Below are 15,487 nucleotides of genomic sequence, written 5' to 3' on the forward strand. Positions count from 1 at the left end.
TCAGGACAAGAAGAACAATAATTTGTGATAGATGCCATTACACCTGGCCAATAAAACCTCCTAAGAATTCTCTCTCTGGTTTTTTCAATCCCCAAGTGCCCCCCAAGTATGTGGCTATGTGCCAGATTTAATACAGTGTGTCGATATGCCTGGGGTACTAACAGCTGTTTGACAGACTTCTTTTTCCCAACTCTGTACAATAAATCATTTTCCACTTCAAAGTATGGATAGGTGAGTGCTTTATCAGTATTAATGGGGGTGCCATTTCTTACGGAAATATAGTTTCTAGCCGCAGCTAAAGTTGGATCCTCCCATTGTGCAGCCCTAAAGTTACTTGGGCTAACCTCTAGTTCAGTTATTTCTACATCAGGTTCAGATATATTAGATTGACCTGTATTATTCTGTTCAGTATTACCTTCAACTATATATATATAATGTTAGAGAATAGTAAGTACAATTGATTCTCAGTAAGGAGAGTGACAAACATATAACAATAAGGAATGGTACTCTTTGAACATTGGGACTCAATGCCCTTTTCCAAAATGGAGGACAATACATCCGATTTCCGGTTTGTCAGAATACTGAGGTTTAAAAGGGCACACGGACATGCGCACATCATTCCTTGAAAAAGCTGATCCAGCAAAATGTACGTCGGAACTATTATCATTGATCTCTCCAGTGCGTCTTTAAACTTGCCTGCACATCTTGGGGAGGAGCGACTCACACTGGCTACAAGGGTGGACGGTTTAGCGGTTAAGTTTCTGCTTTCCTATCCACTAGCATCCAGTATCTGGGTCTACTTTCTTGAGCAATAACATATATACTGTTGCTCTATTGTCCTCTGTGTAAGGTGTACTTCATGCATTTGTGACGCTTTTATGTTTTTAATAAATTTTATATTATTTTATACTATATCTTCGTGAGAGTAACTGTTTACCCACCAGTATAAAGTGGTTGTGCGCATTTCCCTGAGCTTGGTTATAGCTCCAACCCATGTGAGTAATCATTTGTGAACAAGTGTATCATTTTTCCTAGATGGTGTTACAGAGTTACACTATGTTGCATATTTTGTTTCTTTTTCTTTGAGAACACATAAAGAAACAACGGAAGGCCGGAGACTCCTAGGAAGAACATACATATCCTTACAAATGAACTTTTTATTCACTATTATACGTTTGTGTTATCACGTTTATTTCACTTCTTTTTTGTGATATTTTGTATTTTTATTTTATACTTCTTCCTTGTGTAGTGGGCCACATCAAGCAGGAGCAGGCATCAGTGATACTGATTGCTCCATCGTGGCCGCAAAGGATGTGGTTCGCGGATCTGGTGAGAATGTCATCATCTCCTCCTTGGAAGTTACCTTGTTGCAGGGATCTGCTCGAACAAGGTACCTTTATTCATCAAAATCTAGATTCTCTGAGGCTGACTGCGTGGAGATTGAAAGCTTAGTCCTAGCCAAGAGAGATTTTTCTGTTAATACTGAACTAATGTATGAGCCTTAACTGCAGTAGAAGCGACTGGTAGCAGGCTTATTGATAACTCTACATAACCTTTCAAATGTATGTTTAAAACGTTTACTGGCATGTTATTCGTTTTTGTGAGGTACTTTGGTGATAAATCTTTTTGGGGCATGATTTTTTCCACATGGCTGACGTATATTTCTGCATAGAAACGGTTAACTGAGGTTTCCCACTGTTGTAATATGAGTGGGAGGGGCCTATTTTAGCGCTTTTTTGCGCAGTAAAAATTCAGTCACAGTCTTCCTGCTTCTTCCTCCTTGATCCAGGACGTCTCTAGAGAGCTCAGGGGTCTTCAAAATTCATTTTGAGGGAGGTAATCAGTCACAGCAGACCTGTGACAGTGTGTTTGACTGTGATAAAAACGTTAATTGTTAAATTGATTATCCGTTTTGGGTATTAAGGGGTTAATCATCCATTTGCTAGTGGGTGCAATACTTTGCTAACTTAATACATTTACTGTGAAAATTTGGTTGCTATAACTGATTTGGCTCATTGTTATTTCAACTGTGACAGTTGTTTTGTGCTTCTTAAAGGCGCAGTAGCGTCTTTTATATTGCTTGTAAACTTATTTGAAAGTATTTTCCAAGCTTGCTAGTCTCATTGCTAGTCTGTTTAAACATGTCTGACACAGATAAATCTGTTTGTTCACTATGTTTGAAGGCAAATGTGGAGCCCCATAGAAATATGTGTACTAAAAGTATTGATGTCACTTTAAATAAAAGAAATTATCACCAGACAACGAGGGGGAAGTTATGCCGACTAACTCTCCTCACGTGTCAGTACCTTCGCCTCCCGCTCAGGAGGCGCGTGATATTGTGGCGCCAAGTACATCAGAGAGGCCCATACAAATCACTTTGCAAGACATGGCTACTGTTATGACAGAGGTATTATCTAAATTGCCAGAATTAAGAGGCAAGCGCGATAGCTCTGGGTTAAGGACAGAGCGCACTGATGATGTGAGAGCCATGTCCGATACTGCGTCACAATTTGCAGAACATGAGGACGGAGAGCTTCATTCTGTGGGTGACGGATCTGATCCAGGGAGACCGGATTCAGAGATTTCTAATTTTAAATTTAAGCTTGAGAACCTCCGTGTATTGCTAGGGGAGGTATTAGCGGCTCTGAATGATTGTAACACAGTTGCAATTCCAGAGAAATTATGTAGGCTGGATAGATACTATGCGGTGCCGGTGTGTACTGACGTTTTTCCTATACCTAAAAGGCTTACAGAGATTATTAGTAAGGAGTGGGATAGACCCGGTGTGCCCTTTTCCCCTCCTCCGATATTTAGGAAAATGTTTCCAATAGACGCCACCACACGAGACTTATGGCAGACGGTCCCTAAGGTGGAGGGAGCAGTTTCTACTTTAACGAAGCGTACCACTATCCCGGTGGAGGATAGTTGTGCTTTTTCGGATCCAATGGATAAAAAATTAGAAGGTTACCTTAAGAAAATGTTTGTTCAACAAGGTTTTATCTTACAGCCTCTTGCATGCATTGCGCCTGTCACTGCTGCTGCGGCATTCTGGTTTGAGTCTCTGGAAGAGGCCATTCGCACAGCTCCATTGGATGAGATTATGGACAAGCTTAAAGCGCTTAAGCTAGCTAACGCATTTGTTTCTGATGCCGTTGTACATTTAACCAAACTAACGGCTAAGAACTCCGGATTCGCCATCCAGGCGCGCAGAGCGCTATGGCTTAAATCCTGGTCAGCTGACGTGACTTCTAAATCTAAATTGCTTAATATTCCTTTCAAAGGGCAGACCTTATTCGGGCCCGGCTTGAAAGAAATTATTGCTGACATTACTGGAGGTAAGGGTCATACTCTTCCTCAGGACAGGGCCAAATCAAAGGCCAAACAGTCTAATTTTCGTGCCTTTCATAACTTCAAGGCAGGAGCAGCATCAACTTCCTCCGCTCCAAAACAGGAAGGAACTGTTGCTCGTTACAGACAGGGCTGGAAAGCTAACCAGTCCTGGAACAAGGGCAAGCAGGCCAGAAAACCTACTTCTGCCCCTTAGACAGCATGAAGAGAGGGCCCCCTATTCGGAAACGGATCTAGTGGGGGGCAGACTTTCTCTCTTCACCCAGGCTTGGGCAAGAGATGTCCAGGATCCCTGGGCGTTGGAGATCATATCTCAGGGATATCTTCTGGACTTCAAAGCTTCTCCTCCACAAGGGAGATTTCATCTTTCAAGGTTATCAGTAAACCAAATAAAGAAAGAGGCATTTCTACGCTGTGCACAAGACCTCTTAGTAATGGGGGTGATCCACCCAGTTCCGCAGAAGGAAAAAGGGCAAGGATTTTACTCAAATCTGTTTGTGGTTCCCAAGAAAGAGGGAACCTTCAGACCAATCTTGGACCTAAAAATCTTAAACAAATTCCTAAGAGTTCGATCATTCAAAATGGAAACTATTCGAACCATCCTACCCATGATCCAAGAGGGTCAATTCATGACCACAGTAGACTTAAAGGATGCCTACCTTCACATACCGATTCACAAAGATCATTATCAGTACCTAAGATTTGCCTTTCTAGACAGGCATTACCAGTTTGTAGCTCTTCCCTTCGGGTTAGCTACGGCCCCGAGAATTTTTACAAAGGTTCTGGGCTCACTTCTGGTGGTGCTAAGACCGCGAGGCATAGCGGTGGCTCCGTACCTAGACGACATTCTGATACAAGCGTCAAGTTTTCAAATTGCCAAGTCTCATACAGAGATAGTTCTGGCATTTCTGAGGTCGCATGGGTGGAAGGTGAACGTGGAAAAGAGTTCTCTATTACCACTCACAAGAGTTCCCTTCCTGGGGACTCTTATAGATTCTATAGAGATGAAGATTTACCTGACGGAGTCCAGGTTATCAAAGCTTCTAAATGCTTGCCGTGTCCTTCATTCCATTCCACGCCGTCAGTAGCTCAGTGCATGGAAGTAATCGGCTTAATGGTAGCGGCAATGGACATAGTACCATTTGCGCGCCTGCATCTCAGACCACTGCAATTATGCATGCTAAGTCAGTGGAATGGGGATTACTCAGATTTGTCCCGTCTACTAAATCTGGATCAAGAGACCAGAGATTCTCTTCTCTGGTGGCTTTCTCGGGTCCATCTGTCCAAGGGGATGACCTTTCGCCTGCCAGATTGGACGATTGTAACAACAATGCCAGCCTCCTAGGTTGGGGCGCAGTCTGGAACTCCCTGAAGGCTCAGGGATTGTGGACTCAGGAGGAGAAACTATTCCCAATAAATATTCTGGAGTTGAGAGCAATATTCAATGCTCTTCTAGCTTGGCCTCAGCAACACTGAGGTTCATCAGATTTCAGTCGGACAACATCACGACTGTGGCTTACATCAACCATCAAGGGGGAACCAGGAGTTCCCTAGCGATGTTAGAAGTCTCAAAGATAATTCGCTGGGCAGAGTCTCACTCTTGCCACCTGTCAGCGATCTACATCCCAGGCGTGGAGAACTGGGAGGCGGACTTTCTAAGTCGCCAGACTTTTCATCCGGAGGTCTTCGCTCAACTGATTCATCGTTGGGGCAAACCAGAACTGGATCTCATGGCGTCTCGCTAGAACGCCAAGCTTCCTTGTTACGGATCCAGGTCCAGGGACCCGGGAGCGGCGCTGATAGATGCTCTAGCAGCCCCTTGGGTTTTCAACATGGCTTATGTGTTTCCACCATTTCCGCTGCTACCTCGACTGATTGCCAAGATCAAACAGGAGAGAGCATCGGTGATTCTGATAGCACCTGCGTGGCCACGCAGGACCTGGTATGCAGACCTAGTGGGCATGTCGTCTTGTCCACCATGGTCTCTGCCTCAGAGGAAGGACCTTCTAATTCAGGGTCCTTTCAACCATCAAAACCTAATTTCTCTGAGGCTGTCTGCATGGAGATTGAACGCTTGATCCTATCAAAGCGTGGCTTCTTGGAGTCGGTTATTGATACCTTAATACAGGCACGGAAGCCTGTTACCAGAAAGATTTACCATAAGATATGGCGTAAATATTTATATTGGTGCGAATCCAAGAGTTACTCATGGAGTAAAGTTAGGATTCCTAGGATATTGTCTTTTCTACAAGAGGGTTTAGAAAAGGGCTTATCTGCTAGTTCGTTAAAGGGACAGATTTCTGCTCTGTCTATTATTTTACAGAAACGTCTGGCAGAAGTTCCAGACGTTCAGGCTTTTTGTCGGGCTTTGGCTAGGATTAAGCCTGTGTTTAAGACTGTTGCTCCGCCGTGGAGCTTAAACTTAGTTCTTAACGTTCTTCAAGGTGTTCCATTTGAACCCCTTCATTCCATTGATATCAAGCTGTTATCTTGGAAAGTTCTGTTTTTGATGGCTATTTCCTCGGCTTGAAGAGTCTCTGAGTTATCTGCCTTGCATTGTGATTCTCCTTATCTGATTTTTCATTCAGACAAGGTAGTTCTACGTACTAAACCTGGGTTCTTACCTAAGGTAGTTTCTAACAGGAATATCAATCAAGAGATTGTTGTTCCTTCATTATGTCCTAACCCTTCTTCAAAGAAGGAACGACTTTTGCATAATCTGGACGTAGTCCGTGCCCTGAAGTTCTATTTACAGGCAACTAAAGATTTTCGTCAAACGTCTTCCCTGTTTGTCGTTTATTCTGGACAGAGGAGAGGTCAAAAGGCTTCGGCTACCTCTCTCTCCTTTTGGCTTCGTAGCATAATACGTTTAGCCTATGAGACTGCTGGACAGCAGCCTCCTGAAAGAATTACAGCTCATTCCACTAGAGCTGTGGCTTCCACCTGGGCCTTTAAGAATGAGGCCTCTGTTGAACAGATTTGCAAGGCTGCGACTTGGTCTTCGCTTCATACCTTTTCAAAGTTTTACAAATTTGACACTTTTGCTTCTTCGGAGGCTGTTTTTGGGAGAAAGGTTCTACAGGCAGTGGTTCCTTCCGTTTAACTTTCCTGCCTTGTCCCTCCCATCATCCGTGTACTTTAGCTTTGGTATTGGTATCCCATAAGTAATGGATGATCCGTGGACTGAATACACTTAACAAGAGAAAACATAATATATGCTTACCTGATAAATTTATTTCTCTTGTAGTGTATTCAGTCCATGGCCCACCCTGTCTTCTTTTGAGGCAGATCTAAATTTTAATTAAAACTCCAGTCACCACTGCACCCTATGGTTTCTCCTTTCTTGTCTTGTTTCGGTCGAATGACTGGATATGACATGTGAGGGGAGGTGCTATATAGCAGCTCTGCTTGGGTGATCCTCTTGCAACTTCCTGTTGGGAAGGGAATATATCCCATAAGTAATGAATGATCCGTGGACTGAATACACTACAAGAGAAATAAATTTATCAGGTAAGCATAAATTATGTTTTTGTATTACATTTTTCTTTTTAATGACACGATGAGTCCACAGATCATCTAATTACTATTGGGAATATCACTCCTGCCCTGCAGGAGGCGGCAAAGAGCACCACAGCAAAGCTGTTAAATATCTCCTCCCTTCCCTTACACCCCAGTCATTCTCTTTGCCTACGTTAGTGCTAGGAAGTGGTAAAGTTAGGTGGTGTTTAAGATCTGGTAAGGGGCAGACTTTCCTTTTTCGCCCAGGCTTGGGCTCGAGAGGTTCTGGATCTTGGGCAGTAGAAATGGTGTCCCAGGGATACAAACTAGAGTTCAAAAGTTTTCCTCCCAAAGGCAGATTTCTGCTTTCAAGATTAGCTGTAGACAAGACAAAAAGAGAGGCGTTCTTATAATGTGTACGGGACCTCTCCAACCTGGGAGTGGTAGTACCTGTTCCGATGCAGGAACGGGGTCTGGGATTTTATTCCAACCTGTTTGTGGTTCCTAAAAAAGAGGGAACCTTCAGACCAATTTTAGATCTCAACAGTCTAAACAAATTTCTCAGAGTACCGTCCTTAAAGATGGAAACTATTCGTTCCATTCTTCCTTTGGTCTAAGAGGGCCAATTTATGACAACTGTGGATTTAAAGGACGCGTACCTGCATGTCCCCATTCACAGGGACCATCACAAGTTTCTAAGGTTTGCCTTCCTAGACAAACACTTTCAATTTGTAGCTCTTCCTTTCCTTCTTGCCACAGCTCCCAGGATTTTCTCAAAGAGTCTGGGATCTCTGTTCACGGTGCTTCGATTACGGGGCATTGCAGTGGCACCCTATCTGTACCACATCCTGGTCCAGACGCAATCCTTTCAACTAGCAAGGTCCCACATGGACATATTGTTATCCTTCCTGCGATCTCACGGTTGTAAGGTAAATTTGGAAAAGAACTCCTTAGTTCCAAGTACAAGGGTAACCTTCTTGGTAACCATAATAGATTCCGTCTCAATGAAGATTTTTCTGACAGAAGTCAGGAAATCATAGATTTTCGATTCTTGCCTAGCGCTTCAGTTCGCTCTTCGGCCATCAGTGGCTCAGTGCATGGAGGTAGTCGGGCTGATGGTAGCGGCAATGGACATCATCCTGTTCGCTCGTTTCCATCTAAACATGCTCAGTCAATGGAACGGAGATTATGCGGATTTGTCTCCTCGAATACTACTGAAGCAGGAGACGAGAGATTCTCTTCAATGGTGGTTGTCTCAGGATCATCTCTCACAGGGAACCTGCTTTCGCAGACCCTCCTGGGTAATTGTGACAACAGACGCCAGCCTTCTGGGATGGGGAGCAGTCTGGGGCTCCCTAAAGACTCAGGGAGTTTGGATTCAGTCAGAGTCTGTTCTACCAATCAACATTCTGGAGCTGAGATCGTTCTTCAATGCTCTTCTGGCCTGGCCCCAGTTAGCCTCGACCCAGTTTATCAGGTTCCAGTCGGAGAACATAACTTCAGTGGTTTACATCAATCATCAGAGAGGAACCCGGAGTTCCTTAGCAATGAAGGAGGTAGCCAAAATTCTTCAGTGGGTGGAAACCCACTCTTGTCTGTCGGCAATCCACGTCCCAGGGCTGGACAACTGGGAGGCGGACTTCCTGAGCAGGCAGACCTTTCACCTGGGGGAGTGGGAACTCCTTCCGGAAGTGTTTTCCAGCCTGATTCTCAAATGGGGTCAGCTGGAATTGGATCTCATGGCATCTCGTCAGAATGCCAAGCTTCCAAGGTACGGATCGAGGTCCAGGGACCTTCAGGCTGTACTGATAGACGCCTTGGCTGCACCTTGAACCTTCAGTCTAGCATACCTATTTCCGCCGTTCGCTCTTCTTCCTCGAGTCATTGCTTGAATCAAGCAGGAGAGGGCGTTGGTGATCCTCATTGGCACCGGCTTCGCTTCGCAGGATTTGGTATGCAGATCTGGTGGAGACGTCCACCTTGGAGACTTCCGTTGAGGAAGGACCTTCTACTTCAAGGGCCCTTACTTCATCAGAATCTAGTTTCTCTGAAGCTGACTGCTTGGAGATTGAACACTTAATTTTATCCAAGCGGGGATTTTCAGAATCGGTCATAGAGACCATGATTCAGGCGCATAAACCTGTAACTAGGAAAATTTACTACAAGATATGGCGTAAATATCTCTATTGGTGTGATTTCAAGGGCTACTCTTGGAGTAAGGTTAGAATCCCTAGAATTTTGTCTTTTCTCCAAGAGGGTTTGGAGAAAGGATTATCAGCTAGTTCCCTAAAGGGTCACATTTTTGCCTTGTCTATTTTGTTACACAAGCGTCTGGCGGATGTACCAGATGTGCAATCTTTTTGCCAGGCCTTGGTCAGGATCAGGCCTGTGTTCAAACCAATTAATCCTCTCTGGAGTCTTAATTTAGTTCTTATAGGGATACTAAACCCAATTTTTTTTTTTTTTAATTCTTTTTTATTAAAGAAACACAGGTACAATTGGTTAAGTAAACATACTGATAGAATTACAGCGGTATTACAGTTCAAATTATAGAATGAGCACAACATGTTGAATAGCCATATAGTAGTATGAAGACACAGTTGTTATAGTTGAATACAAAGAGACTACAAGTTCTTTCCATAAAGCATGGTGTCTATGAAATCAACAAGTTTGAATGTTAGAACAGTGTTATGATATGGAATGGTCCATTCATACAGGGTTACAGCAAAATTGATTAAATATCGTCTCATAATGCACCTGTGCTTCTCAGTTTTTTAATAATAATACAGTAACACATAACACAACAAACAACATAAATTAATAAAAATAATAGAATAATGAAATAAAATAAAATAAAGAAACAGAACATTGCCATCTTCACAGCCATTCCAGACAGTCCTGGAATCTTTCTTTAATTTTGACAGAGTTAATCGGTCTCGGTGGCATATTTGGTATTAATGGTCAGACTAAGCTAAGTGTTTGATGGTATGATTAGACATGGCGTTAGAGGGGTCTAGGGCAACTCTAGTTAGTGGTGCCATAGTTCGAATACAAAAACTTTTCACTAAGCAGGGTCAATACGTTAAGCCAGGTTTTACAGTGGTGAAGCAAGAACAAGCATATTATCAATAGCAAGGATAGGCACAGAAAAGCAAGCGATTCATAGATCCTATAAAGATTGCCTATATAAGGACTGATTTAAGCCACTACAGGGGCTGCCCGAGAATTCCTTTGGAATAGGCGTATTAACAAGACACTGAGAATTTTAAACATAGCAATTAGCCAACCGGGTCAAGACCCGATTTCATTACAAAGCAGCCTCATCTCATACCGCAATACATTTTACCCCTATTACAAAAAGAGTAGTCAGTTTGATTTGACAGTGTATGAGAGAGAGAGTCTCACCCCAGCGAAAGAGCATGTAGGTCCTCTTGCAGATTTTTATGAAAATATATATAATTTAGGCGTGAAGATATTATAGTAAACTGCCAAGGCGGGTGTTGCAGACAATAAACTACAAGAGCATTGCAACTACTCAGTAAGCTTAGCGCGCCTAAAAACCCTCTCTGTCTGGCCTAGCGATATTGTAAACTTTTTTGAACCAGCAATATTAAATTACATCAGGGTTGTACGCTAGTGTGCTTATAGCCTTTTGCAAATTATGTGAAGCAAACCCTCCATGATTAATAGACAGGAATATGCTCAGTAAAGTACCATGCCAAGCACACCAAAGGTTATGTTGCCCCAGGTTGCTTATCTGAAAACAATACTGACCAAAACGTATGAAAAATAAAAAACAAAGAAAAATAAAAATTTAAGGGAGGGAGTTTAGGGGCTCCTGTAGGGACAAACCAAATACTGAAAATTAATGGGGTTAAGGTGTGATATAAAGTCTGCTGTCATTTTGTAAATAAAAGGAACATAAATAAAGACAACGTGAAACAACATAAGAGGCCAACAGGGCCAAAACAGTAACGGGAGGCATGAAACAGTAACAGCATACAGTAGTAGGCCAATAGGCTGGCTCCCTATCCATTGCTATGAAGTGAGATGCATACTGTTATAAGCCGTGTTAAATTCTTCTGACAATGTGCGATAGAAATAAATCAGGCTATAGTTAATGTTCCAATTGCAAAAAAGCCGATCAAAACAGTAGAAGTTTTTATTCAGCAACCATAGGAAACGGTTGGATCGGGAACCACTGGCATTAACCTATTCCCGCCCTGGTTAGAGCGAGCGATTCGTGATGTGGATCTGATGGCCGGCTTAGCTGTTGTACATGAAGAGACTGCTCTGCTGCGCTGCGTTCACAGATGTCCCGTGTAGACAAGCGTATCCCGCTGGTATAGACATCCCTCTCAATTAAGATGCCAGAGGAAGATCTACCTGAGATGGGAGTTATGTACATTAGGGTGTCCGTGGTGCAGTCCACAATCATAGAGGCCGGCTGTATACCAAGTTCAGAAGAAACTGACTGTAGTGAGATAGACATAGGCGGTGTCTCAGCGGTAAGTCGTCCTATATCTTGAGCAAGACTAGCGTTCTCCAGCGGAGTGAGAGTCCCAGCAACCCTTCCAGGGTCGCACGCCGGATTGGAAGACGAATGTAGGGGGGGCAGAGCTTTTTCCTCTCGGTGTGATGAGCGGTCGGCTAATTCCAAAGCAGGAGCGAGTGAGCAGTTCATGGAGATAGATCCATGTAAATAAGTACAGTGCAGATTGTGCGGATTGCGATCTAAAGGGTAGGTTGGCATGTATATCGGGTTACTGCTTATAAAGTGAGGCTTCCCAGCCGCTTGTACCGCGTCCTGTAGCCTCTCAAAGCTCATGAGTATGCGATCCAGCGAAGGCTGTAGGATTGCAAGTATCTGCTCAGTCAATTCACACTTTGCATCCATTTCCCTGAAGCAGCGGTCCCGCAAATGATATGTACAAAGTCCCTCGTGGGTTCTATTTTTTGTCAAATGACTTCCGTGGAAGAAAAGAGTGGTATATTTCTATCTGCTTGAGGTTCCCGGATAGCTTTCCTATCAAGGGAGATGCAGATGGCATAGAATGATGGCAATATAGTTTAGATTAGGGAAAGAGTTCTTCAGAGCAACATAAGCTTGCAGCCATCTTCTAGAGCCGCCCCAAACCCAATTTTTTTATTTCATGATTCAGATAGAGCATGAGATTTTAAGCAACTTTCTAATTTACTCCTATTATCAATTTTTCTTTGTTCTCATGCTATCTTGATTTGAAAAAGCAGTACTGTAAGCTTTAGAGCCAGACCATTTTTTGTTCAGCACCTGGGTAGCACTTGCTGATTTGTGGCTAAATGTAGCAAACCAATCAGCAAGCGCTACCCAGGTGCTGAACTAAAAATGGGCGTCGGAGCTCTCGGCATTGCAGTATGTCTCCTTACCTCATTTTTCATTCGGATAAGGTAGTTTTACGTACAAAGTTAGGATTTCTACCTAAAGTAGTTTCTGACAGGAACATTAATCAGGAGATTGTTGTTCCTTCCTTGTGTCCTAATCCTTCTTCTCAGAAGGAACGGCTTCTGCACAATTTAGACGTGGTACATGCCTTAAAGTTTTACTTACAGGCAACTAAGGACTTTCGTCAGTCTTCTGCTTTGTTTGTGGTTTTCTCGGGAAAACATAATGGACAGAAAGCTACGGCTACTTCTCTTTCCTTTTGGCTGAAGAGTATTATTCGTTTTGTCTATGAAACTGTTGGACGGCAACCTCCAGAGAGTGTTACGGCTCATTCCACGAGGGCTGTTGCTTCCTCCTGGGCATTCAAGAACGAAGCTTCTGTGAAACAGATTTGCAAGGCTGCAACTTGGTCCCCTCTTCACACTTTTTCAAAATTTTACAAATTTGACACTTGCTTCTGCTGAGGCCGCTTTTGGGAGAAAGGTTCTTCAAGCAGTGGTGCCTTCCGTTTATGTCCCTTGTCTTGTCCCTCCTGTATCATCTGTGTACTGTGCTTGGGTATTGATTCCCAATAGTAATTAGATGATCCGTGGACTCATTGTGTCATTAAAAAAAAAAAAAGAAAATTTATGCTTACCTGATAAATTTATTTCTCATTTGACACGATGAGTCCACGTCCCACCCTGTTTTTCAGTTAGGTTGTTGGTTTATTATAAATTTCAGACACCTCTGCACCTTGTTGCTTCCTTTCTCTCCTTTACTTCGGTCGAATGACTAGGGTGGGAGGGAAGGGAGGTGATATTTAAAAGTTTTGCTGTGGTGCTCTTTGCCCCCTCCTGCAGGGCAGGAGTGATATTCCCAATAGTAATTAGATGATCCGTGAACTCATCGTGTCAAAAAAAGAAATACATTTATCAGGTAAGCATAAATTTTCTTTTTTGTAATTCACCATTTAATTGATGATATATACTTTATATAATATGCATATAAAAAATTGACTTTAATGTCCTTTTTAAGTGACACCAGTAGACATTGGCATTTTTTTGTATCCAACATTTATTTGGAAATGCACAGATATTTGTGCGTTGCACAAATAATTTTGGCACTAAAAAGAGCCAAATGCTGCTGCTTGTGGCCATATTCGGCATTCATTTCTCAAATGAATGCTGAATATGAAAAAATGCACAAGCATAACCAGCAGGCTCTGGAATGATCATTCCAGTATTATAAATACAAAGTATATGCTGTCCTGTTTAGATCTGTAAATACAGGGAGTGCAGAATTATTAGGCAAGTTGTATTTTTGAGGATTAATTTTATTATTGAACAACAACCATGTTCTCAATGAACCCAAAAAACTCATTAATATCAAAGCTGAATATTTTTGGAAGTAGTTTTTAGTTTGTTTTTAGTTTGTTTTTAGTTTTAGCTATTTTAGGGGGATATTTGTGTGTGCAGGTGACTATTACTGTGCATAATTATTAGGCAACTTAACAAAAAACAAATATATACCCATTTCAATTATTTATTTTTACCAGTAAAACCAATATAACATCTCAACATTCACAAATATACATATCTGACATTCAAAAACAAAACAAAAACAAATCAGTGACCAATATAGCCACCTTTCTTTGCAAGGACACTCAAAAGCCTGCCATCCATGGATTCTGTCAGTGTTTTGATCTGTTCACCATCAACATTGCGTGCAGCAGCAACCACAGCCTCCCAGACACTGTTCAGAGAGGTGTACTGTTTTCCCTCCTTGTAAATCTCACATTTGATGGACCACAGGTTCTCAATGGGGTTCAGATCAGGTGAACAAGGAGGCCATGTCATTAGATTTTCTTCTTTTATACCCTTTCTTGCCAGCCACGCTGTGGAGTACTTGGACGCGTGTGATGGAGCATTGTCCTGCATGAAAATCATGTTTTTCTTGAAGGATGCAGACTTCTTCCTGTACCACTTCTTGAAGAAGGTGTCTTCCAGAAACTGGCAGTAGGACTGGGAGTTGAGCTTGACTCCATCCTCAACCCGAAAAGGCCCCACAAGCTCATCTTTGATGATACCAGCCCAAACCAGTACTCCACCTCCACCTTGCTGGCGTCTGAGTCGGACTGGAGCTCTCTGCCCTTTACCAATCCAGCCACGGGCCCATCCATCTGGCCCATCAAGACTCACTCTCATTTCATCAGTCCATAAAACCTTAGTAAAATCAGTCTTGAGATATTTTTTGGCCCAGTCTTGACGTTTCAGCTTGTGTGTCTTGTTCAGTGGTGGTCGTCTTTCAGCCTTTCTTACCTTGGCCATGTCTCTTGAGTTTGCACACCTTGTGCTTTTGGGCACTCCAGTGATGTTGCAGCTCTGAAATATGGCCAAACTGGTGGCAAGTGGCATCTTGGCAGCTGCACGCTTGACTTTTCTCAGTTCATGGGCAGTTATTTTGCGCCTTGGTTTTTCCACATGCTTCTTGCGACCCTGTTGACTATTTTGAATGAAACGCTTGATTGTTTGATGATCACGCTTCAGAAGCTTTGCAATTTTAAGAGTGCTGCATCCCTCTGCAAGATATCTCACGATTTTTTACTTTTCTGAGCCTGTCAATTCCTTCTTTTGACCCATTTTGCCAAAGGAAAGGAAGTTGCCTAATAATTATGCACACCTGATATAGGGTGTTGATGTCATTAGACCACACCCCTTCTCATTACAGAGATGCACATCACCTAATATGCTTAATTGGTAGCAGGCTTTCGAGCCTATACAGCTTGGAGTAAGACAACATGCATAAAGAGGATGATGTGGTCAAAATACTCATTTGCCTAATAATTCTGCACTCCCTGTAGTTTAGATCTGTAAATAATGTTGGCTAAGGATGCTTGTTCCATAACTTGTTACTTTTTTTTTTTTTATATATTCAGTTTCAGCAGTATAACTTGGTGGAGAGTCCCAGTGGACGCCAGTCGCTGAGCAGTTTCTTCCCAGAAGAGTATCCGTCACTTATACACAGTGGGAACAACTCCCAATCTCTGAATAAGCAGAATCTCAACAGCTATGGACGGCATGATACCATTCCAAATATCATTCTCACAGGTTCGTAAGAACATTCCTAGTCTTTCTCTTTTACCTGCCTGTTCTTCACATATATCTGAACCACACTGTCCATCCTACTGTCCAATTCCCTTACAAGACCAAATATCAATCTTAATTTGCCTCAAACCGC

The 15,487-nt window shown here is 42.7% G+C and overlaps 1 protein-coding gene across 6 annotated transcripts in view; it reads left to right on the plus strand.

Moving 5' to 3' along the window:
• CRTC2 (CREB regulated transcription coactivator 2) overlaps nucleotides 1-15,487 on the plus strand; it is a 377,120-nt gene that overhangs the window by 316,417 nt on the left and 45,216 nt on the right. For all 6 annotated transcript variants that reach the window (XM_053704097.1, XM_053704106.1, XM_053704133.1 and 3 more), the window contains one exon: nucleotides 15,186-15,357. In XM_053704097.1, the coding sequence (XP_053560072.1) occupies nucleotides 15,186-15,357 (172 nt within the window). The remainder of the gene's footprint in view (nucleotides 1-15,185; nucleotides 15,358-15,487) is intronic.

The sequence above is a fragment of the Bombina bombina genome, chromosome 1 (genome assembly GCF_027579735.1).
Source record: "Bombina bombina isolate aBomBom1 chromosome 1, aBomBom1.pri, whole genome shotgun sequence".
Taxonomy (NCBI): Eukaryota; Metazoa; Chordata; class Amphibia; order Anura; family Bombinatoridae; genus Bombina; species Bombina bombina.